The sequence below is a fragment of the Poecilia mexicana genome, unplaced genomic scaffold (assembly GCF_051168715.1).
Source record: "Poecilia mexicana isolate PSO_F unplaced genomic scaffold, ASM5116871v1 scaffold_11, whole genome shotgun sequence".
Lineage (NCBI taxonomy): Eukaryota > Metazoa > Chordata > Actinopteri > Cyprinodontiformes > Poeciliidae > Poecilia > Poecilia mexicana.
The window spans coordinates 19,865,207-19,892,151 of record NW_028263380.1 but is presented as its reverse complement, the minus strand read 5'-3'; the positions used below and the strand labels follow the sequence as shown (position 1 = coordinate 19,892,151).

At 36.7% G+C, this 26,945-nt stretch overlaps 1 protein-coding gene across 4 annotated transcripts in view; it reads right to left on the bottom strand.

Moving 5' to 3' along the window:
- med30 (mediator complex subunit 30) overlaps positions 1 to 24,609 on the bottom strand; it is a 48,500-nt gene extending 23,891 nt beyond the window's left edge. Inside the window, exons 1-4 of one of the 4 annotated variants that reach the window (XM_015005394.2) lie at positions 24,453 to 24,609; positions 23,797 to 23,996; positions 20,367 to 20,525; positions 12,755 to 12,862 (exon numbers count right to left, since the gene is read on the bottom strand). In XM_015005394.2, the coding sequence (XP_014860880.1) occupies positions 12,755 to 12,862; positions 20,367 to 20,525; positions 23,797 to 23,976 (447 nt within the window). In that variant the 5' untranslated portion in view covers positions 23,977 to 23,996; positions 24,453 to 24,609. The other 3 variants (XM_015005391.2, XM_015005393.2, XM_015005392.2) reach the window with 3 other exon arrangements.
- Positions 24,610 to 26,945: the final 2,336 nt, after the last annotated feature.

The following is a 26,945-nucleotide window of genomic DNA, read 5'->3' as shown; positions in this document are numbered from 1 at the left end:
AGGTTCGTATGTGCTTGAGATTTTCCTTAAAGTTAAAAAAAGAAAAAAAAAATTCAGATTTTTTTATTGTCTCTTTACTATTAACATTGTGGCGAAAAGAATACATTTTGTGTCAAATCTTGTACTTGGCACACAGCGCGAGTCTGGGGTTGTGCACGTCCTAAGCCTAAATGCTATTGGTCAGGTTACTGTTGTTTAATTGGTGGTTTGGCGCTTTTTCCGTAGGCTAAAAACGAATGAGCAGAGTTTGATCCCTCCCGTAGTTCTAGGAGCAGTCGTGTGGATCCCACCTGAGCTTTTTAACATCTACGTGGCTCTGGCAGGATCACCGGTTTATGAGTTTTTTTTATGTTTCGCGAACTGAAGAGTTGACGGGTTGACCGTGACATCTGCCGCGCTCCTCGTAAGCATAATTTGTAAAAACACCAGAATTGGTCTGCTGTCTGTGGGTCATTACGCGCATGTGGCCTGTATTTGTGTGGTTTAGGTTTGTGCTGGTTCTGTGTGACACGCACATGATGCACATTAGAGATGTGGTTGTGCCTTTGTGGGTCAGGTGATAGTTTTGTGCGTACCCTCCAATAACATCCTGCAGGCCCATAATGTTGCATCATTTAAGGGGGAAATAATCAAGATTTTCAATGGTACAAGAATTACTCTCATTTCCATTTATTAGTTTATTTGATAGGGACAATGCACACAAACTCAGAACATATCAAGTCTGTAACTGATGTGTTGCACAAAGAATATAATAATCAAATTAAGTTTTAGCCAGAAAGTAGATTAAATATATAATCCAGAAGTGCACAAGTTGTTTTCTTTGATAATTTCTTCAGCTTTTCTTTCCCAGTGAAAAACATTTTTAAATGTATTTTCTCACTCCGGATAGATGCAGTGCTGCCTGATTGATTCCGTATCTCAACACGCTGTAATAATGAGTTACCATAGCAACTGGTTGTTTACATGCAGGATCGGCTGCTGGAGCCTTACCAAGCTTAACTAAAGCCTAGAATAATTTCCCAAATGAGTTCAGGGGGAGATTTTGTGGAAGCAAAGCGTGAACAATTAGAGAGTTTAGAAGAATTTGACTTTATTTCATTCTAACTGGAAACATGATAAAAAAAAAATAAAAATAAAAAATAGTTTGAAGCTCTAACAAGAAATATGAGGAATGTAGAAGGATCTGTTGGACCAAGACAGCAGTAGAAGGGAACATTGCAGATTATTTCATTGCCTCTACAGGGCCTTCGGCAACATGTGCAGACAGATTCTGCAAACTCTTCATCATCTTCCTCAGTTTCACAGCAGCAACAACAAACAGAAGACCTTTCCTCTCCAATATCCTCATACACAGCACAAAAAACTACTGAACAAGTCAGTGATTTTCTAAAATGCATTTCGAACAGGGCAACAGATAAATTAAACAAGCTCAGTCCTTTCCATTTGAACTGGATGATAAAAGTCATCAGTTTGGTGTTTTGGGCTCAACTCGCCCTTTTCTTGAAGACAATTCTGTTTACAGAGAATTCATAATTAATTTTATGTATAATTTGTTGTTTTGTTTATTTATTTTGGATATTTAAAATGTCTTCCAGTTCCATTGTTAAATGTTCATTAGAATTTAAAATTTATTGGTCTATGAGAATGTGTTCTTGCATTACTTTGCCATTACTAATATATTACTTAAAAATGGTCTCCAGACAACAATGTTATTGTTAATCTCAATAACTTTTGGGACAATTTATCGTCCAGCAAGATTGTGAAGGCAACAATAAAGTAATAAATTATGTTTTATGTATTAAACACACTTAAAGACATTAGGTAGTAGGAAGCAAGTAATTCTTCTGTGCATCGTCTCTACCTGCATGGTGCTTTAAAGCTTAACTGCACAGTAAAAGGCAGGATGCGTGACAAATGAAACATTCAAGTCAAATAAATGACTCCCTTCCTCAGCTGCCACTGCAGCATATAGATTTTGTTATAGGAGTTATATTTGGTACATTTACCTCATTGCTCCAGTAAACAAGTGTTTGTTACACGAAGAAACGGCAACATAATGATTTTTACCAGAGCATGCTGCTCATCTCTCTGTCTGGCTCATATTTCTGGACACGTGTTTGTACAGCCGAGTGGCGCGCAAGCTGTTGTTCTTAATAAACCACATTGTTTAGCTAGAAACACTCTCACCAACAGAGGAAATAGATTGGCCTTATAATTTATTCCCTTTCATAAGAGATGCAGAGATTCATTAAAGTTTCAAAAGGCTGCTACACAGGTTTTATTCCCCATTTTAGCTGCTGATATTTCCTCCATTTTGGGCTGTTGACGAAGCTTTGGTTTTTAAATATGCACGACTCTAAACACTACCAAAAACATATTCAAATTAATAAATGGATAATATTTGGAGGAAGGCAAGCAATTCAAGAAAGAGGAAGACTTATTTCAGTTTAAACTAGCTGCAGCTATCTAATACCTTAGTATTATTCTTCTGAATAAACCATGGATTATTGAGGCAATGGCATCTATATGTATAAAATCCTAAAATTTAAACGACTGTAGTTTCATTTCACCTAGACTGTACATCTTCTGGAAATGTTAAATCTCAAAAACTGACATTAAATCACTGAATCATTCATTGATGGCAATCAAAGTTTGTATTTGACTGACCAGCTGAAAATCATCTTATTCTGGTCACAGATCTGGTTTTTTGATGCATCTCTATACCATTGTTCTCAGATTTTCTGTTTTGTGATACAGCCCAAAAGGTTTTTGCCTTTTCTTTAATGTATATTTAATCATCATCTTCTGATTCTCCATCACACATTTTAAATTACTTGCAAAAACTGACCTTGTGAAGCAACATCCACTTAGCTGCACATAATCAGGTGGATTAAACGGAATCACCTTCAACTGTGTGTTGCTGGATAAAGTTTTAAAATAAAACTGGATTAATTTAAAGGTGACGTGTTATGCGACCTTGATGTGGCTATGGGCTATGCAAAACATGTCGGTTAAATTTTTTGCACAAACTTATTTGAGAAAAATCTGATTTTAACCTGCTCAGTTCTGCTTATTTTGAGCTCCTTTCAGAATGAACGCCCACAGCTCAACGTTTACACTCGCACATAAAAATGGCTGCAAACAGAAGCGGAATTACACAGCCATACATCTTTGAAAAGCATCAGTAGAGCCTCGTGCACAACCAACAAGAATGCAACAAGTGGTTTCTGAATGATAAGTCAACAACAAAACACGTGTCTTTTCCAGCAGCCATTGCACTGCACATACAGCAGTAAAACCGGCTGACCAAACATGCTTGAGTTCTGCTCTGGTTGCTAGGTTACGGAGCTGGGCTCGGGTGTGGTTGCTAGGTAACGGGGCAGCGCCTGCTGATTTGTGACATTACATTCCGGAAGTTTTTTAAATGGCTCAACAAACATTAACTTCTTGTCAAAACAATGCTGAGCTGTTTTTGGAATCATTTGAGACCCAAATGGAATTTTTTATTTTTTTAAAGTACATTTTACACAACAGATCCACTTTAAAATAAAACTGAATAAAGACTAAATAGAAAGAAAGGGCTGAATCAGGAGAGGCTTAAAATATTGTTGATTCAGTGTGTTCTACGTTACTTTGAGAGAATAAAAGGTATATTATCCACTTAATGCGCTAAACAGCCTTCAAAAGCACTTTAAGGGTTCAGAGGTAAAGAATGGGAGGTGCTTTAGTTCTTTTTATTCATCTTTCAATGCTTTATCACTTGACAAGAATCAATCTGCATACTAATGCTTTGCATAGGGCAGGTTCACATCGGAACCAAGGTTATCACTTAAACTACAAAACAGTAACCTCAAATGCCAACGGTGGTCAAAGCAACATCTGCTTTATGTTCGCTGACAGAACAGAGGGATGTGCGTCAGTACTTGCTGAAGCACTGACATTATTAAAGCCTGCATTGGCTTGTTTATTTACTTAAGCAGCGTCCCGGTGCGCTCTCTGTGGCTGTGGACGGCTTTGTGGGGAACGCTGCTGTTTCTTTTGGACGGGGCTGCGTGCGGTGGAGTTTGCAGGGTTCGCTCGCTGTGATGTTACTGTAGTGTTAACATTTAAAAGCAGCCTGGGGAGCTGTGCTGAGCTCTCAAAATAACCACTTCTTACCTCTGCTGCTGACATTTCTGACCTTGGACCATTATCACTGCAGCAAACAGACGGCTTGGCGCACAAGTACAAACAGACCAACAGTTTCATCTCATGCACATTTAAAAAGCAGGCGCAGGTAGAAAATCTTAAGAGAAAGTCTCCGTTTTCTTACCTTTAACGCACTTAAAGATGTTTTCAATAAAGATTAGAAATACCTTAAAGTCCTACTAAATAATGCACGGTGAGTTTAAGTAAGTCTACCTTGTTTTACAATTTATAACTGTTAAACTTTGATGATACTAGCAGGCAGTGTGTGTGGCTGCAGGCCGTTTACCTCACCTGTATTTATGCAGGATCTGGGTTTCACTGACCCAAAGCTGATATTTGCACACAGTGATTTAAAGTCATCTTGATGTAGATGCTTCCCAGAGAGAGATTAAACCTAATCCAGAGCTGAAAATAATCCGATGACAAACGCCAACAAATCAAAGTGAGGTAGTTTGTGTCCTGCTCCAGAGGCAACAGCAGCATTTTCTCTTATAATCAAGTTCTCATTCAATTCCTTATTACTTTTTAATTCCCGTCTCTCCTTCCTACACATTCAAAAAGTTCACACAATCTGATCAAGACTTTCTGAACACATTACAGATTATTTTATTCTGCAGAGTTGTTACAACACAAGCAGAAATTCACCAGTTAATTAATTTCCAACCCTTCAAATTGACCTTGTCCAGCTGTGGTGCAGCAACACGGAGTGCAGGATGAAGGTCCATGCAAATGAGACGCCGCAAAACACGATGCTTTTTACAGTGCAACATTACACGGGAAAGCAAAAAATAAACATTAACTTCTTGTCAAAACACGAAAATACATGTATGTTGATAAAATACTTCAAAGAAAAACAATATAATAAATGGTAATGTATGATACAAGTTTTGCCCAAGAAAACTTGCAAAGCCTGGTGGGCGACTTAGCAGCCGTGTTTTTGTATTAAAAAATATCACTTTGACAGGGAATGTAAAAATATGACTTGGTAATTATATGTTACTGGAAGGCATTGTTGACAAGACTTCAACCCTTAAAAATAAAAAAAAATTTAATTAAAACTAACAAATTATTGGCATGATAAACGCTTATCAAGAATGTCAACGTTAAATCAGATTTTATGGTTTCAGTTTTTAAATTTCTTAACATTTAAATTAAAAATTTAAAGGAACTGGCAAGTTTACTTTCTGAAATTGCAAAAAATAAGCATACCTAAAAATCCACGCTTCATACTGTGTCGGGTTTCTTTATTCCACTATAGAACCACAAAACAGTGAAAACTATAATAAAACATATATCCTTAAGCATGAAAGTTTCATAAGCACCAAAATATTATACTGTGTTCTTTTTTCTTTCACAGTATTACAACATACAAAGTTTAACAATCTTACTTTAACCATTTTCAAGAAGGAGCCTCCGGTCACTGTTGTGCATTACAAACAATTTATTTCAACTCAAACCTACATAAATTATAAGAAACATGTTACACACTGCTGATGTAGCTTAAAGAAGAAACCATGTTTCGACCACAGATAAACAGCGGCTTGCCAACTTCTAGGTAACCATGGCAATAATAAACATTACAACAAGCTTTGTAGTTAGATTGTTGTGTTAAAGCTAAAATCTGATGCTAAGAGTTTAATATTTTTGTTTGAGCTTGGTTTAATCACATGTACATCTCAGCAAATTACAATGATCACTAAATCTACATTGAAACACCGTTAGTGGTGGTGGTGTACAGGAAGAGGGGCCCCCAGGTCAAATTCTGCCCAAGGCCCCAAAAGACACTGGACCGGCCCTGCATGGTGAAATCAGCCGCACTGCGCACTTAACTTCAGAAAGAGGAAAAAAAACAGCTTTTGCCTTTTTATTACAGTGTATGAAAATATCTGGTTTCAACTGCTTTCCATCAAATGTTTGATTGAACTTTATTACAAAACTGTGCAGTTTGAATATCAAGCATTTTCAAGGACTTTCCAAACATTGAAAACAACTAATTTAAATTTTAAAAGGACTTAAAGCAACTGTACCAACCCTGGAAACAAAATTGTCTACAAAAAACAAAACAAACCAAGCCTGTTTATGATATATAATAAACAAAATGTTTTTTATTCAGTTAGTATTGAGGCTCTTTCTTTCCCAGAGAAACTCTGTTGAGCAAAATCCACCATCAATGTAAATTATTGCTTTGAAACTGCAAAACACTATGAACTGCTTCACAAAAGAGGTTTTATACAGAACGTTTTATTCATTTCTACACTAAATGAAGCACTTTTTACTTCTCAATGGCTGCACAAGCTTGCAGGTCTGCCTTATTGAATAAATGTTACATTAAATGGCTTGTTCTATCTTGAAAACCAGTGGAACCAAAACTACATTTTTAGAGATAGCTAAAGGCTGCAAGCAATAATGTAGAGGATCCAATAAGCTTTTTTTTCCTGAATAACTTCTTCTCTTTGGCTTTCCAGTTTGTAATTTTAGTTTTTAAGGCTTTGATACGTGGAGCTGCTGTGTTTTATAACCCACACGAGAGTTTTTGTCCTGATCAGGGAGACCAGAAAACTTCTGAAAATGAGTAGAAACAGCCGCTTCTAATATTGTGTCTAAAATTACAGAATAAGTCGCCACTCAGGGATGGAAAGCTAGAAGATTATTAGAAGAACTAATCTCTGTTTTATTGTCAGAAGATCTTCATAATTCGATATTAGCTGAATGAAATTTTCAGTCAGAGGAAACTATAAAACTGCAGGGAGTGAATATGTTGGAAGAGCTAAAATATTCATAAAATATCTCTTTGAAGCATGAAAAGCCAGCCACTTTAAAAAGGCAAAAACAGATTAAATTTAATTAATTGCAACTGGAGTGGGACTTTAATTTCACCAACAAGAGCAAACTACAAACACTGTTCCAATGAAATGGAAAACAGCTCAGAATTTAAACGCAGAATCTCAAATAAAGCAGAAATCTTTCTGAATTTATCAATAAACAAGGATAAGTGACTCTACCATAAGACGTTGTCCACCTCTGCTTTACAACGTGTAAAAATCTCATTTAATTCCCATGGCCTTTGAAAGCGACATGGCAAATGTGTTGTTGAGTCTGCAGCCTTTGATTTAAAGTGTCGCCCTTGAGCGCTGCCGTCCTTATCAAATCACATGTAAACGACCCCGGCCTGCTGCAAAGCAACTCCACACAGCGCAGAGGAACACCACAGGCACGTCGTTTACCAGAAGCGTGCGTTTAGAGATCGCGCTGCATATTAAAGTTTATGATGTGAGGTGCATCTCTCAGCTTAATGCATGTTTTAAGATTGCCTGATGTGTTTTTTTTTTTTTTTTTTTTCCTTTCTTCTATATTGAAGTTATACTAAAAAATAAAATCCACAGCATCTGCCTCTGGCTGACGAGCTGAGGTTTGACTAAAGATCGACGTGTTCAGGTTTAGTCACGGCTTGGCACATTTATGTCTGACTAAGGGTGACTTAATAAAAACAACACTGTATTGACCAGTTAAGATCCGACATACTGCATGTAGAGATGGAACTAAAATAACAGTCTCCTTCTCTATGAGGCATCTAAAAACCATTGTTTTAACCAACTATTTTACTACAAGAGGGCAATATATGAACAACACAGCCCAGAAGTTTTAAACCACTCCTAATCCCTTTATATTTTACTTCCAAACAAATTTACAAATGTAATGTTTTTCAGTACATAAAACTTTTAAATGACCGGAATCAGATTTTCCCGCCCATATTCGAATCGCCCAATGCGGAGCTCTCATGTGAGGTCACTCTGAACTTTGTAACCAACAGGCCTGGTTGCTATGGAGTTGCTATGACAACGATAAAAAACCCACACTCTTGGAACTAAGCACCCTTCGTTCCTCTCTAATTTATAAACAGCATAAATACATTACAACTATTACTAAAGCACAATTTGAGTACCCTACTCACCTTTGGTCAAGAGTGTCCACATATTTGCTGATATAAATTTGTTATAAAATAATTACTGATTTCACTTTAAAAATTAGGTAACTTTTTAAAGTTACCTAAGGTAAAGGTAAAGTTTAAACAATAATGATTTCTTGATTAATGTCAAGTTGTCATAACAAAGACATTTTGAATAATGTCAACTTTGTATTAAAAGTGTCATAATTTACCGAATGACGCTTTATGACAACAGTCAAATATTCATGAAGACTTATTCATGTTCATGACAGGTGTTATGACATGTTTATGAAAGTGTCATGACAGTCTTATTCAACCCCCTTCAAATAAAGTGTTACCACATTGGTAAATAGATTGAAAATGCTTGACATTCTTAAATGATTCAGTGAAGAAATTCTCTTTGGGAGTAAAATATAAAGGGATTAGGCATTTTAAAACATAAAAAGCTACAAGCTACTACTTGTACTTACTCTGAAAGTTTCCAGTACCTTATTATTCACATGAAGGGTTTGTGCATACTTTACAAATCCGTGTAAACATTGATTGGAAGCATCCATGGATTTCAGACTGTGAAGCTCCTACATGGTGTAAATGCTCTTCCTGTTCACTAGGTGGTTATTAACTATGCCGTAGTTTGAGATCAGAGGCAGCTTATCCACATTGCTCAACATATTTCCTTTTTCAGGTCGATCCTGGCAGCAGCCATTTTCGTTCATGCATTTTTCTCTCACACATTGGTCAAGAGTGTTTTTGTTCGTCTCAAAGCCATGGGTCCGCTACATGTTGAGCTTGCCTACTAAAATAGCGTGGATCATTTCCGGTTCAGACTTGTGGGAACTACCTATTTCGATCTTTTCACCCTCCAAAACAATCGCATCTGTGCAGCTTCTATATGTGGTGATAAAATCGGATACAAATCAGATTATTTAACGCATATACAGTCTGAATGGTCAGGTCTCAGTTTATACAACTTTTACATCATAACTCTGGACCTCGTCATGTAGCTAGTTACTACAAACTTCTAATTTTTATGAACTCAAATAGAAGACAGGTTTTAAGTCTCCTTTAGTCTTAGTGTAAAAATTATTTTTTATGTATTTTAGAAATCTCTTTATATTTTATTCCCAAAAATAATTTCATCACTGATTCATTTAAAGAAGCCAAGGGTTTTACATTTTTTTAAAATACTGACGACGGTACGCAATGCGGTCCAAAGAAAAGGAGAAAAACTGCTACAAAACAAAAGAAGCAGTATGTGTCCTAAAAATCTACATACAGAAAACAGTTTATAAGACATGTCTAAGAAACGGCACCTGACGCAAGGTCTACAGCCAAGAACCAAAATACCGTTTTCCCTCTGTCAAACCATGTTGTCTTTGTTATTTTTAATAGACACAACTAAAGAAATGAGAACAATTGGGTCTTTGTCACAGGCTACTAGTAACCAGGAGACTAAATATCCAATTTAAAATTGGTTCTTTGCCAAGTTGTCAGTTATTTCAAAACAACCTTGAGTTTAAAAGCCTTTTTATGCCAGAATCAGTCACAGATTGATGTGAAGTGGCTAAGCAATAATTATTACTTTAAAAATTCACATAATGCAGCATAAAAAAGTAAAGAGGCAGACAATTTTCAAGAAGACCTTCAGGAAACCTTAAGAACTGTTGAGCAAGAATCCCACAAGGAGGAACATGTCTCAAGATTATTTTTACTAAAATTAAAGCCCACAGATGACTAGGATGAATCTAAATTGTCTCTCCATAATAAATTAATGTAAATTAATGCAGAAAAAGTTAATTATACAGGTTCAAGACAGCCAATGTTAAGAAATAAAATCCATTCCCACAATGCCTCAGTCATTAATTAAAACGCCTACAGAACCAGAGTAATATTTAGGGGCAGCTCAAAGGTTACCGCACTAATCAATAAGTCCATGCATTCAGTTAAACTCAAAAGAATTTAATAACGTTTTCTCCGTCTACAAGACCTCTCTTCTTCTCTTTCATTAACTTGCAAGAGCCCATGTCAGTCATTATAACATCTTTTTCTGCGCTAAGATTCACCTTGTTTGTCTGCATCGTTCGGCTCCCATGACATTTCAGCGCTGACTGACACGCGATGTCAGTTTGAAGAAAAGCTCCCAGCACAGCGCTTCGCAGTCTTACAACGCCGCTTCTCTATTAGAGTCGAGAAAAAGCATTTCTGACAGTAAATAAAGCTGAAAAAGCTTTTACGTCTGTTTGATGTCAGACACATGAAAACTGCTCAAAAATGAACACCATAGTCAAAAGAAATGGAGGAGAAAAATCCAGTTATTGCTGCTGTCTTATTAATATTTAAAACGCAGCTAGCTATGATTTCCTTCCTCGGCTCTGAAAAGACATCAGGATCAAAACGAGTGACAGATTTGGAGGTATACATTTCTGTGAAAAATAATTTATCCCCCACGTTAGAAATATTTCAGCCAGAAATAAAGTAAAATGTGTTGGTTCCTTTTGAAATCAGGTTATAACAAGAAATAATATTAGTAACCATAACTACGCAGATGATACACAGCTCTTCATCACGATGTCACCAGGTGACTCTGAACCCATCCAAGCACCGAATGGATGATTAAAACATTTATCTGTTTTATAAAGATAAAACATTTATCTCTATACATTTATTCGTATAGAAATAAATGTGTGGATGTGCCAAAACTTTCTCCAGCTGAGCAGAAATGAAACTGAAGTTATTATCTTTGGACCTAAAGCTTCAGCTTCAGTTATTACAACTAAAACCAGCGATCAGCCCGAAACCTGGGAGTAGTGATGGACTCTGACCTGAACCTTCAGAGCCACATAAAGATAGTCACAAAGTCGGCCTTCTATCACCTGAAGACCATCTCCTGGATTAGAGGACTGATGCCTCAGCAGGATCTAGAGAAACTCATCCCTGCGTTTATCTTTAGTCGCATTGATTACTGCAACAGCGTCTTCACAGGTCTGACTAAAAGACCAATCCTCCAGCTGCAGCTGATCCAGAATGCTGGTGTTCTCACCAAAACTAGGAAGTCTATGAAATACTGTTAATTCATAAATCACTGAGATGCTTAGCACCACAACACATTAATGATCTGCTGTTCCAGACCTGTTAAATCTTCTGTTCCTAGAAGCAAACATGGAGAACCAGCACTCAGTTTTTATGCTGCACTAATCTGAACTAAATGTCCAGAAAACTGCAAAACAGCTGAAACACTGAGTTCATTTAAATCACAACTAAAACCCCACCTGTATAGAGTTGCTTTTGATTAGTAGTAAATGAAGCATTGATCAACATATTTGATGTGTATTGATGATTTTGATAGAGGCATTTGACAACATGTAATGTTTATCGTTTGTTTCATAATTGGTAACTTTATAATGTTTTTACGATGCAAAACAATTTGAACAAAAACTTCCTGAGACAATTAATGAAATTCAAAAATTGATCCTAGAAGGAAAAATAAATGTGGTTCTAAATCATACTAGACAATTTTCTTCCAAAAATAAAAAATAAAACTTTCCAGTGACAGTGAAACATTAATATTGGAGTGGCCTACTCAAAGTTCACACTTGTGCAAACAGCTAGCATCTGAGCTAGCATCACTTGCCACCATTTCAGACCAATTTCTTTTTGGAATATGTTGCCATCTGAAATCACATTAATGGCTGTTAAAATCTGTAAAAGAGAATGAATTAATATTTAGTTAATGCAATGGCTGAATTTATATTCATTTGTTTTATTTATTTTTATTTTAGTTTTTATATTGCTGAAGTAGTTTGTGGATAATGTATTTTGCCAGGTCTTTTTGTAATGTTTGTAACAGCTGATTTGTAATTTAATTTTGTTTGTGTCTTATGGAAGACCATTATGTCATTTTGTAATGTCTATAAAAGTTGACTTAATTAGGAATGTTTGGTGTGGACTCCTGGAAGAGTAGTCTCCTTAAACCCTTAGATAAACACATAAATAAATAGTTTCCTACTCTGCAGTGTATAGGAGTGAGGGACAAAGGCAGTTTGTGTGGAAAGGACAATTAGAAACCCCAACAGGGGATTTGCTTTAAGTTTTAACCGCCACAGAGGAGTAGGGCTCCGTCTTCTGTAGCAGGAGGAAAAAACCTAATCAGGTTTAATGTTGTTCTGGATTATGAATGCAAACCACAAGCCCAGGTGCGACCACCTGCACAGCAACAAAATGCACAGAAACCTTAGAGTAGCTGAAATTCTCAAAAGAAATAAATTCCCTATTAGAATTTAATAGCATTTCCCTGTAGCCTCCAAACCTCATTTAAATACACAAACTCTATCAGCAGATAATAAAGTTAACCAAGCGTAGCCCCTTAATTCTGCTGCACGTTATCCAAACAACAGCAAGTCAGCCTTTAAGACATCAAATCAATGCTAATGTTTCACACTACCTGCCTGGAAGAAATTTCATGCTTAATTTCCATTTGTAATCTAGAAGATAATGTGGAAACTTTACTTAATTTTTTTCCCCCTGCAATTACTGTTCACACATTATCTCATGTTAGCACGGACTGGAAACCCAACCTGCAACACAAACACGGCTGTGCTACCAAGATAGAGAACATAATACCTTGTTGACTTCCAGGATTTCTCTCCTCTCCTCGCTGGTGAGGTGGCTCTGCCCGCCAGATCGGTCCTCATGTTTGGAGCCGTCGTCCTCCACAAAGGGTATCAGTTGCTGGAAAGGAGAGAGCAAACAAAAGTGTGGCTTTACTACTTACTGCAAGCAAAGCAACTGCACTCAAATGACTGACGCAGATAAGGCGGCACCGTTACACGGCGCCTATGATGCCAAATTTTAGTACTTCCATTTACTGCTTCTTAAAAACAACCCAAGCACTTAAAAAAAATTTTTAAAAAAACCATCCTGTCGGTGTTTTTGGCAATGAATTTATGTTTTTTGGTGTCTGAAAAATGAACAGTTTCAAAAACCTTCAGAATGTAGCTTCAAAAATCAGCAGGCACTGCCCGTTACCTAGCAACCCCAGCGGAGTTCTGCCCGTCACCTAGCAACCAAAGCATAACTCGAACAAGTTTGTTCAGCTGGTTTTACCGCTTTATGCGCCGTACAATGGCTGCTGGAAAAGACAAGAGTTTTGTATTTGACTTATTGTCCAGAAACCACTTGCTGTAATCTTGATGGTTGTGTAGGAGGCTCTACTTCTGCTTTTCTAAGATGTACAGTCATATAATTACGTGCCTGCAGCCATTTTCACGTGTGAGTGTAAACTTTGAGTTAGGGGGCGTGGCCAGCAGCAGGTTATTAGGATTTAAAGTGACAAGAGGCCCTGAAACAGCTCCTTCTGTAAGAAACTCAAAAAACAGACTAAATTCTCATTATTTAAGAATTATTTTGTGCAAAATGTTTCTCATAACCCACAGACTTATGCTAATCTGTTCAAGAGAGCATTATATGTCACCTTTAAGGTTTCATATTTATTGTAATAAAATCTGTTTTCAGAATAATCTGGATTTAATCCAAGAACTCAGAATTTTCATACTATTCTTTCTCGAATAATAAAACAGGCATTTTATTCTCATGTAAAGTTTGGATTAACTTGTGCTCTCATCTCACTCCCAGATACAATGCGTGACCCATCAGCTGTCTTCTACTCTGGTTTCCAAGAAGCAACAGAAAAAAGGGGGATCGAGTGTAAGCTCTCCAGCTCCGGCGGTCTGATTCGCCTCTCTGTGAGAGAAGGAGACAGCGAGTGAGAGATTAATTCATTTTTAAACGCTCTGTGTGCTTGACCTTGTCTGCTTGACACCACCAAGAGGCTGATGTGCAAGAGATTTCAGGCTATGGCAGCATTCTGGGGAGCCGCCTGGGCCGCTGCATGCTTTCTGACGTCATACTGCCCCCTGCTGGTCAACACAGGGGGCGACGGGAGGCGAGAAGCAAGTTTGCTGCACTTTTTTAAAAGCTAGATTGTGCAAACTAAAACGAAGCAACTAAATACCTAATTATGTCTTTTTGTAAGGGGAAATCATACTGGTCTATGTACACCCTAGACGGCTCCAGAAGGGATTTTACCTACACTCATTTTGCGCATGAATATCACCATTTGGTGTTTTCTTTTGCTTCTTTTCTTGGCCGGATTATACAAATGACGTCAATAAATTATAAAAACAGGCTGTACACGTTTGGATTTATGTGGATTTTCTGTAATTACACAGGCTAAAATGTAATATTTGACAAAATAATCCTGAGCAATTTGCAGAAAAACATTTTCCTTCTGGCGTCATCCAGTTGAAAATCTAACATCCAAACTAGTGAATTTAAGGCAAAACTCCAGTACTAAGGCAGAGCTGAGGCCGTCAACACTCCAGATGTTTCCCGCTAGCTGGCGTTAGCTTCTCTGAAACCACTTCTAATGTGAGCTTTGGCTTATTTTGTTCTGTTGGAACATCCAGAGTTAAAACATCTGGCTGAACATGAAAAAAATGGAGGCAGTCGGTTTTTATTATTCCATCCACTTTGTGCCACCATGTTTGACGATTGGTAAAATATTGTAGTAATTATCTCAAATCAGCTCAGTCTTTGTCCTCTACAGTTTTAAGCAGGGGAACCAGAACTTATATTTAGTCCGAGTCCAAATCAAGGGGAACTTTGTAAAAATCTGTTAATAATCCAGAGGGTTGTATTTGTTTTCATTTGGTGCCTCAGATACTAAATAGTTTAGAACCAAACGTTTACTTCAAGTGAACAATTTACTACCTTTTTCCATGAAAGACAATGATTCAAAATCTGAGTGCAGATGTTACCTTTAGACCATTTTAAAACTGACTGAAATGAAAGACTTGCTGTTCATATCATTTCTGGGGAGAATTTCTAGGCAGTGTTACTTCTTCACTAAACCTTCCCCTTATTTCTTCTTCTTACAAGCCTTTAGGATGAATTCACACCAGGCTTGTTTAGTCCAGTTTAACCAAACTCTGGTTTGTTTGTCTAGAAAGTTCAGTTCGCTTGCGGAGTTGTGAATCAAACTGATGCGGACAAAGAAAGCAAACGTTGGTCTTAGTTCAGCTGAACTGTGGTGCAGTTTGAGTGACTCTGTGCATAAAAGCTCCAAAAGTAAAAAGTGGATTACAGCACAGGGCATTCTGGGTAAATACAAATAAAACAAACACACGACTGGCTGAAGAAATGACTCTTGGTATTTTACCAAAGACAAGAAAAATCCTACCAACCACTAAAAACTGAAGCTACTCCATTTTTGTTTGCATTTTGCACAGAAGGAAGTTGCGCTCATGTCTTCTTCAGAGGTTTTTGTGTCGTTTCCTTCACTGGTTCATGGCGTAGCGCCACCACAGGCGAGAAAAGGACCAGGTTTCTCAAAGGGTTAGTTAGTTAGTGTGAATTTGAACCACAGCAGCTGAAAATGCAGCAAATGTAGCAGCTTTTCTCCCCAATCGAACCAAGTCTACCAGACTGTCAGGTGTGAAAACACACCAAGTATCTAAAGGTGTTATTCACAAATGGGTGGAAAATGGAGGCAGATTGGTGCAGCATCTGAAAACAAAGAACTATTAAAATGGCTTAAATCTCAACCTGTTTGAAATCATTTACACTATGCTTTAAAACTAGATCTGTGCCAAAAGAAATCCCACAAGATCAAAAGACTTCTGGATGAAATATCCAACCAGCAGCTTGTGGAAAGCAATAAAAACTGGTGAAGGTGTAATTTTAGGAGTACAGGGACTGTACGTCGCTTGTGTTTAGAGAAACTCCAGTAAAATAAAACTTATGTATGAATATATCCAAATTACTGACTGGACTGGTATGAAACAAGCTTAGTTTATACAAGAAAAAGCAAAACTATTCCTGAAAGAACAAAGTCGCTGTGGGCAAAAACAAAGTTAAGCAAACATAATGGAGCCTCTCCAAAACTCAGACCTTCATAGCAGACAAGATGATAAACACAGATTAGGCTGGAGAACCTCCGAGAAAACACTTTTTCACTCCAACTATTTTGGATAACTTTACTATAAACAGCCCAAAGTTTTTGGTTAATTTCCGATTAGCCTGAAGCTGTGCAGCTGCTTGATGACTGAAGCGATCAAACTAATAACCAGAGCGAGAGGGAAACGAGCAAAACAAGAAAACCTGGAGGAAGAGAGGGCAGAAAGAAAGGTTCGTAAAATTCAAGCACTTTTCAAGGCAGGTTTTTCAAAAATGAATACAAAAAAAGACCATTTACATAATTTATTACCGTTTTTACTAATGTCTTATAATAGTATTGTATATTCTGCAGTAGGGATAAGGGAAACTAAAATAAAACAAAATATGTTTTGAAATGTTTCTCACACACACACCTTGTATACCTGACTGGTCAGAGAAAAGTTACAAAAAAATCTTTATTAAAAATTGTTCTTGCCAAGTTTTCTCGAATTTAGCAAGCAGAAATAATTTAATAACCTAAATGAAGATAAATTTGGTCTGATTTAACTTCAGATGGCAAGAAAAAAAATGTGTTTAAATTATCTGGTTTCAACTGTAAATACTGTTTTCCAAATTTATGCTTTTAGTCAAACAATAGATTGCGAATTATTACAAAACTGCGCTGTTTGATTATTAAGCGTTTTAAGGACCAAACCTTGAAAACACCTCGCCGAAGTTCAAGCATTTTCAAGGATTTCCAAGAACCCTGAAAAGGTCAAAGTGAAATATTTAAATCTAAACTAAAGACGAAAGAGGTGAAACATTTCACCCATTTGGGTTTCAAAAGCACCAATAAAAGATCAATAAAGGAAACCTTTCAATCCTGAGAGTTTCCTGGAAAAACTCCCAATCTAAACCGTGATCTTAGAAGAAGAAAGAAAGAACAACACTGACATCGAGTTGGACATTAAAACAATCTATAAGCTGCGTCCCAGAAGGAAAACAGAAATGTTTTTTCATCAGATCATTTAAGAGCAAAACCGATCCACATATCGAATCCTGAGGGTCGACTCTGGCAAAGGAGCAGGAAGGAAATAAAATGTGCTGAGTCCAGCTGGGAAAAGATGGATGCAGAGCGCTCTGTGCATGCGAGTCAGAGTAAATGTATGTGCCTGTGAGTCACAACCCGGGCCTCCTCTACAGAAAGATGGATGTGGTTTCCAGCCTGACAGAGAGGAATGAGCTAATGAAGTTCTCCAGGTTGCCTCGGTGAGACAAGAGGAAAAGGGCAGAGGCAGAAAAAAAGCGGAAACGGGAGAAAAAAGAAAACAAGTAATAAGAAAATAACAGGGTGAGCGGATAAGGAGAGAGGGAAATGAAACCGCTTGACTGTTCGCTGCAGGAAATGACAAGAGCTGCGGCGGACTGGAGCAAGAGTGAAGTAGAAGAAAAGGAGAATTTGGTGCCTTGCAGAAAAATGTATGCTCCCTAAACCTTTTCCAGCCAACAGCCACAGACCTAAATGTGTTTTATTTAAATTTTATGTGACAGTCCAGCACAAAGCAATGAATAACTCTGAAGCAGAAGGGAAAAGGTTTCAGCAAAATGTGAAAAGTAAATCATGCACATCATTAATTTGGTGGAGTCGACATGCAAGTAGGCCTGAAAATAACCAATTCTGCTCCGCGATAAATTAGTTATTGCAATAAACACTAATATTTAAAGTAACATAATGGTGATGGCAAAATAATGCACATATTCTCAAAGATCTATAAACTTAAACTTTAAATTCTCAAACATTTAAAACTGGAACTGGAAGACATTTTAAAAATCCAATCCAAATAAACCACAGAAAAAACAAGTACAATAAATTATGAACAAAATTATCTTAACAAAAAGTGCTAATCCAGTTTTTAAATTTTGCAAATAGAAATGATGGAGTTTGCTTTAATTTATCATGCGATTAATTGTGACACGCCAACATGTATGTAATTTAATCTCGTTTGAATCCATCAGTTTTCTAGAAAACTTCATGATTCAAACTGTATTATAAAGACCAAACAGTGAAGCCAGAAGTGTCCAAACGTGGCGACAGGACTCAAAACCAGACGAGTTAAAAGCAGGACACAAAGATTATTAAAATATTTTAACGTTACATTTAAATTGGTACCTTAAGTGAAACACTAACCAACATTTAGATGGAAACATTTAATGTTTCAACTGTTAATGTTTGCCTTTATAATGGAAACACTGAAATGTGCTCTACAAATACAATTTTATTTGATTTTAACTACATATTTTAACCAAAGTTTGGTTGTTGTTTGTAGAAAAATGGTAAATCTTTTTTTAAAAAGGACATAGAGTTTTATTTCAATATGTGCCAAATTATTAGAAACAGAGTATGATCCACATTTCTTCAAAAATCTCGCTTTATTTAGCCTAGTTAAGAAAATGGTGCTCCAAGTCTGCGTCCAAGTGTAAATCTCTCGAGGCTGGAGGTCTTATTTCCTATAAAATTAAAATGAAAGCAATAAATGTGGCTGATAAAAGACGAATTCTGGGAAGGATTTTTTTTTTTGCCTCATTATTTTTTTAAAAGTGTTTTGCCTCAGTTAATATGCATAAACTGCCCGGAATGCTGAACCAAATTTGTGGTGTAAAGCCATACAAAATGACTCAAAAATTATGTTTTTTTTCTTAAATCAGCCATAAAGTATGGCATACATATGGAGTCAGTCCTGTTTAATTCCATCCTCTTAAATTGCACTGATTTGCACATCTGCTGGCTGAAATGTTTGCCAATCCTGTATTTAAAAACATTGAAGTTTGTAGATGGAATGTGACGAAAAGGTTCAAAAGGTATTACATGTCCAAGGAACCGTAAAAATAAAAACTGGCCTGCAGAAAAAGGAGGAAAAGAGGTAATACTGAACAGAAAAAGGAAAAAAGATCAACTAATCATGTAAAGATGGAGAAAGACGGAGGGAAAAGCTGCAGCTAGCGCCAGCTGGAGAGGAAAGGAGCCTGATGTGTGCGCTCAGTCCAGCTGTTCATTAAACGGGTCTGCTGCTAATTAGGCTGCGATGAGGTCACACCGCTCCAGTCATTGATTCCACTTCCTGTTTCAGGCAGCCAATAGCGAGCTGCTGTCAGGCTGGCACCTGAATTTTCCCCGGGATGATAAACGAGGCAGCCGCTGGGCCAAAATCAACAACGCTCAGCCCCAGACAAACACGGTGAGCTAAGTTATTGGCTGGTCAGCGCCGCTCCGGGTCTCCAGGGGAAATGAATACACATTTAAATAAAGGTGGAGGTCAGGCGGCAACAGCAGGAGGAAAATGTCGCCATAGATTTTGATTTAGAGGTGGAAAAACAAACCGCTGTCCAGATATTACTCAACACAAGGTTGGCATTAAACAGAAATTTGTTCCAATTTAAGACCTGTCTCCTCCCACATCCTCCATTTTCCCCAGTGGGAGACTGGAGACGAGGATTAGCTCTGAGGCAACCTGTAGAGATCGGGATGCGACTGCTGCAGCCGCAAATCCAATCAGAAAGCAGCGGAAAGCCAGGCTGCAGCGCTGCAGCACATGTGAAGAGCAATCAGAGAGTTCAAGTCTGGGTCTGTGATTTCACATGTACCAAAAGCAAACAAGCCTGCATGTAGACCAGAGCTGAACCATTTAAGTGTTACTAATCGATCGTTGAAATAATCGTCAAGTAGTTTAGTAATTGATTAATCATTAATTGGTGCATACAGGCTGTAAAAAAAATACCGTTTGCAGGAACAAAAATGCAGTCAGATTAGTAATTAATTCAAAACTACAAAATACTTATAAATTTTGCACTTAAGATAAAAAATAAACCTTTTCTGTCAATTATGTGGCATAATTTTAGCTTCACAAATTCTGTGAAAGGTATTTTGTTTAAATGCAGATTAATCCTTAGCTACAAATAATCAAGCAAACCGGAGGAATTATGTGTTACTACATTTTAGGTAATACAATATCTGTTTTATTTAAAAAAACAAGGAATTACTATTATTAATTTGAATCTTAATATATTTTTAAATGGTTAAATGAAAATTCTGCAAAATATGTCAATTTATTTTGTTCAAATAATCAATCGTCAAAAATAATTAGTGGAATAATAAATAGCAAATAAATAAATATAAAGCAGAAAAAAAACTAATCTTGTGTTTTAGGGGAATAAATACATAACATGAATTATAGAGGGTCAAATTTATATATTTTAAATCAAACTGTGTTAAATGTAGTAACTCAATCTGTTAACCTCTGACCTCTGGGGGGATGGGGTCCAGCCCGGCGCAGTTCTCGTTGCATTTGTCGTAGACCAGTCGCAGCTTGCGAAAGAGAACGGAAAGCATCCGGAGATGCTCCTGAAGTTTCCCCAGCCGGTCCTGATGCGTGTTGGGGTGATACGTCACTCCATTGGGTAGCTGAGAAGGAGAAGAGACACACCTGGTCAGAGAAGCGCCTGGTCAGAGACGCCTGGTTCATTTATCTGCCCCAAAGGATAAAATGAGGCAAAACTGTTTGCGTCATTTAAAATAAATTCAGGATTTATTTTAATACCATAAATCCTGAATTTATATCCAATTCTACAAAAAAATACTTGTTTTTGCCTTCAAATGTTAGACAGTATAAATTTAAACATTGCACCTAAAATTTGTGTAAATTTAGGTGTGTTGCTAATTAGATCCACTAGGCACATAAGGAATGAAACTGATTTTTAATCTCAGTTTGATTATTTTTATTGATGTTCTCAAACAAGACTTTTGTACAATTATTAGTGTTCATACTGTAGTCTTAAATACAGCTAAATGCTGAAAAAAAACCTTTACTGCTTTTATCCCATCTGAAATAAACAGAAAAAAACGTACTGCATTACGGTACGTGCTTATGTAAATAATTTATTCTTTATATAATTCTTCTATAATCTGAAGTAATCTTTTGATTCAAAATTGCGTAATAAAATACATGCATAGAATTTAGTTTCTACAATTTTACATCCAGGTATTCCATTCCCAAGTTGCCTAGCGTCACTAAAAAGCCTCATACCCAAAATTGCAAATACCTTTGACTTTTGGTCGCATGGTGTTTGTTTTAACGTATAACTAGAAGACATTAGTAAGCCTAAATATAGATTTTTATTACAGAATATAGCTCAGGGTTAAGATTATTTACTAATTTTGTCGGCAAAATTAATACACATTTATTCTTCCATAAACCATGTGTAGTTCACTTTGATCACTCGACTGATATCGAATCACTTCTAATATTAATCTTAGAATATGTATCAATAAACATTTGTAGCAGTCATACACCAGCCTGGTTGCATTCATAAAATAAGATGCATGAAGCTAATTAGCTTAGCTAGCATCTGAAGGGTTATGGATCCAACATATTTTGAAATAAACAGAAAAAGTTGTAATTTAATTACACAGCTCAGATCTTCTGGGGCGTAGCTAACTTGCTTATTTAATGCAGCTTCACAGAAAATATTCTTTTTACGAGATTAAATCCCAATTCAGCATCATCAAAACAAAGTCTTCCACCACGGCTGGATGTTTTTTTTTTGTTTGTTTTTTTTCCAAGATTACTGGCATTAAACTACAATGGTGTTAAAAGCAACAATGCATTCTTTCATTGAGAGGATCAACAAGCCCCTGAGGTTCCAATGTCTGATTATAAACATCCTACATAACATGAACAAGCCTGCCTGCAGGGCGAACAAGGAGACAGAGAAACAGAGACGAGACAGGAATAAAGAGTGCGGAGGAGAGAGGATACAGGAAGAATTTTTATTAGCAAGACAGTCTGTGATCTAAAGAAACAAGTCACAACAATGTTGTTTGTGAATTCTGCTGAGCAAGAAGAATGCTTGTTTGGCTCTGATGCAAACATGCAGCAGGGAGAGCGACTGAGGACGATGGAGACGTTCAAGTTGACCTCGACTTTAAGAAAAACCAAAACTGAGCAACAACCAAATAACTAAAAAGAATCAGGAGAAGAAATTTAGATATCAGCCTGACCTCAGAGAAAATGACGACGGCTATTCTTGTAAACAGAGATGGGTAGTAACTAGTTACATCTACTTGAGTGGAAAAAATGTGCCAGTTAACTCTGATGAAGAAAGAGCAAAAATGTATGACATAAACCTAAAGTTTATGTTAAAGTGAGACTTCTTGTTTGTACACAGGCTTTGTTGTTCTGATGTTTTTTATCTGCTGGAGGTCAATAAGATGCAATAAACACTATTTATTATCACTGAAAGTATATTACCCTGCTCTAATGTTCACATTACCTACTTAAGCATTAGCTTTATGTAACATTTATAACTGAAAAAGTTTCTCCTTTTTCAGTTATAAATGTTTTTCTGCCAAAATGTTGCTTTAGTTTTAAAAATGCCACATTTTCATTTTATATTGTGTGTTTAATGACACCATTTTAAAATAGTAAATCAGATTTTTTGATCAGTTACTCTGTACTTATGTTGCCTTTGTTTCAAATATTTCTTGAAAAGCTACTTTTTACCTTTACTTGAGTAAAATTTTAGCTACTCCACCTATTTCCACTTGTAAACAAAATAAGCCGCTAGCTAAAAACGCCAGGCAAGAGATAAATTCTGTGAAGATAGCAGCATTTATTCTTCAGAGCCCCTCTAATTGTTTTGATATAATTAAAACTCTGTTTTCAGCTACAGCTTCATGGGCGACGAAGTGGAGGTGGTTGAGGAGAATAAATATGTCGGTGTTCACCTTAAGGGACGGAGCAGACAGTACTGAACGTTTCTTAAGGAAACCTCAATCCTTCAGTGTTTACAACCAGATGCTGCACAGATTCAACAACCTGATCTGTTCTGGGACTACTCTGGAAGATCTGGAGTTGGTGAAAAGAGATTCTTCATAAAAATCAAGTACATTTGATTTTTACGAAGCATACACTTCATGAGTCTGCGTTAGAACAACCATGTCTTCAGTCAGAGGCTTCTCTAGATCTGTTGTAACAGAGACTGCTACAGGAGATTCTACATGATCACAGCCATCAGCATCAGAACCTTGTGAAGTACAAATTACAATGACATTTGATAATTACACCAGAGCGGTGATTATTATTATTATTGTGTCAAATGAATTAGCTTTTTGGCTGTCAAAACTTATACAAAAACTCATAAAACTTGGCAGATGCATCAGGCTTGTGTGACAATTACATATTATAAGTCCAGGAAAAATGATGGTTGGACGGACAGACGGACTGAACTTTCAAACAACGGCATTTTTTCTCTAACTTCTTCATTTAACTCCGTTATCTCCAAAACGATAATGTGGAAGATGCTTAAAATATTTTAAACTAGGCGTTTTCTAATGTACCAAAGGTGACTAAATTATTACAAGTTCTACTTTATTCCTGTACTTAAAAAAAAGTATATTAATTTTGGGGTCGCACTAAGCCAAGTTGTCATCATCATTTGTCAGAGTGATATGTGCATTTATTTCGGTAGAACCACTGGACAAACATTAAAAAACATCTAATCCATAAAGTTTTTACACATGCTTTACAATTTCACGACATAGTGAGTTTCATGGACTGTGAAACGGCGACTAAAGTCCAAAATAACATCTCTACTAACTTATAGGAGCTCTGAGTCTTGAAAGCAAATTAGAAAGGAAAAAAAGTGACTCAAAACGTGAGCAGGTAGAAACAGACCTGCATGTTCCTGAGTAGCTGAAAGATCTCCATCGTCCTGAGGACGATGTCTTGGACAGTCTCCTGGCCGATGCGACACAGTGAGGAAGTGTTGACATCTCTGGCAGCCTGGGTCTGCTGCTGCTGCTGGGGGGGAGGAGGCTGACCAACGAAAGGAGGCACTAGAGGAGGGGTCGTCATGGAGACGGCAGGTCAGGATGCTGAAGGAGGAGAAGGAGCAGCAGGTGTGGGTCCGGGTGGAGTCTCCTTTAAGGCTGAACTACATCAGCACAAATTTACATTCCTTCAATAAAAGGAAAACTCAATCCATATTACTGGTTTAATTGGAAACAGAACATTTTACATCACTATAATTAAAATACAAGCAACTCTACAAGTTTAACAGCTGTTACACACACTAATCGTTACAATACAAGTCAGACATTACATTTTAAACAAGTTTTACGTTAGTTAATAGCTTTAAAATGTTATTGTGGACTTTCAACAGCCCCTTGTCATAATAAGTAACGGAAAGAAATTGTTGCCTAAGCTAACTCAAACCATACAACTTCATCTTCGTTTGCTTTAGTGTGCTCAAACTGACCCGACGCGACAATAAAAGCAGCATTTTACTGAATATTGATGTTAACAGCTAATTAAACGACGGGTGATGTTACCTTTGAGGTGGTGATTTTTCACTTTCGTTGACATTTTAAGCCCTGCAACAACAAACAAGCTTCTCTTGAGCACAGCTGCTGCTAATTGTATCTTAGTATCGCGAGAGTACGTCGTTCCAGAAATCATGCAGTAAATTCCAGAATAGGGGCGCCGCTGTCTTCCTTCTTCTTCTGGTTCCCTTTCTTCGTCTTCTTTCTGGTTATTTTTTCTAGATTTAGTTATCATATAAAGTATTATTCTCTAATATTGATGATAGATTCCGCATTTTTTCCCTGTATGGGACAAATGTCTTGTTGAAAAAGCATCGCGCACTGCACATTTGCTTAGGTTAATCTTGATGTATTTTTTAAACAGAGAAACAGCGCCCCCAGCTGGTATGTCATTTGTATAACATTAATCGCAACACATGCTAGACAGCTTGGCACCAGATTCAGTTTCCCATGGCTGCGGCGCCGCCATATTGGGAGGGTCAACTTGTCGTTTTTCAGTACTCAGAGAACAGGAACTGAAACTTTTCTACAATAGTGACTGCATACTGAAAATATTCTTTGTATAGCCAAAAAATGAATTTAATTATGTTTTATTGTATGAAAAAAAGCCTTGCTGACTAAGATCTGAACTAATTTAGCAGAATACAGCAGAATGCTACAAACCTATTGAATGTCTACTATGACCAGCTCTATGTTAAATGTGCTTCTGTCTTTATTTGTACAGATTTGAAATCACTTTCAGAAATGTTGTTCTCATTCTGATTCTATAAGATTTTTATTTAAAGAGAAAGATTTGTCTTCTGGCTTGAAAAGTATCCTATTGCAGAATTCCTATTATTAATTTAAAGTTCACCCTTTAAAATTCTGTCATCTGACAAGAGTTTGTGTAATCAAAACCTGAACTGTTTTTTTTTTATTAAAGAAATCGGCTTTTACTCTGCTAAGAAAAGGTGTAAAAATACAATCTTGCTTGTGTTGCCACAACTTCTTAATTAAAAAAAAAACAACAGAAGGTTGACTTGAAGCAAAATGCATGTTTTCTTTCCCTTCCTGAGCGATTTATCACTGCAAAGCAAAAAGAAAGTGTCGATTGAAGGTAGATTTTTAACGTGCTGCTGGGGTCAAACCTCAAGGAGTAAAAAATGAGCATCAAAGATCTTCATCTAAATCGTATCATTTTCATATTTGCACATCTTGTCACCTCTGCTTGCCTCAGCCAGCATACTGCACCTGAAAGAAAGCAGCTGCTTTTACCTGCAGCTTCAAAACAGATAAAACTGGAAAGAGCTTCACTGAACGGCGTCAGTGGTGCTGCAGTCTGAACAAACACCTACTATATATCCAGATAGAATAATAAAAACAGGAAACAGGCTATTTTAAAGTAAAAAAATAACCTGGAAATTAGCTTTACCGGTCATCACTTTAAAGAAAACGTAGTAGTAATTATTAGCTTAAGGGGTATCAGCACTAAAAGGGATTATCTTTGCACTCTCTAGTGCATTACTCATGCTTTAATTAAATATGTGGCTCCTCCAGGGAAATACACTGGAATGAAGAGAGAGCAGTGAGTTACTCTGAGGGCAGCTGCATCTAAAGTCCATTCAGCTCTTCAAAGCAAATTCACTTGAAAGAGCTGGGATTAGAGTTAAATATTCATTTAATGGGCAGTAAAATGATGCAAAAAGGGCATTTAGTGACCAGTTAGTATCACTTTAATATTTCAATTTTATGCTACAGTAATTTTAGTTTTCCTCATAATTAGATGGCATAAAGAACAATTAATTTCAATTTCAGTGTTGACTGAGTGGATCAAATAAAACATTTAAATAATTGTAATAGTTCATTAAGTTTTACAATGTAAAAAATACATATTTTCTCTTTAAACCACATGTATCAAACTCGAGGCCCGTGGGTCAAATCCGGCCCGCCGTAGCTTTTTATGTGGCCCTATAGTAATGTGCTTAAATATTACTTCATGAATCAAATCAGTTGAGTTTTTATCCATTTACTGCCAAATTATATCAATCAGCCCCTCCAGTTTATTGCAAATTATTGTGGAAATTCACACAAAACCAACAAATGCCCCAATTCTTTTGCACTAATAATTGGGAGCTTATTGCAAATTTTTCTCAAAAATTGTCACAGGCTTTTTTACTTGTACTAAACAGCTGCTTCAGTTTTAATGTATGTCATATTATAATCCATAATCTATACAGCGAGTAATAAAAAGTCACAGTTACCAACATAAATAAGTGCAAATATCCAAATATTTCCAAATTGGTACCATAAACATTTTGAATTTTATTAAAAATATATATTAAAAAATCACAAAAAGTATCACAAAATCCTGGCGGGGCTGAATAGATGTTCAATATTATTTAATTTTAAGAATTAATTGATATTTTAACAGTGTGAACAGGTTTTATCAATACTTTCTGGCACAACCGGCCCTTTAAGAAAATTTAGGATCTTCAGTTGGCCCAAAACTAAAATGAGTTTGAC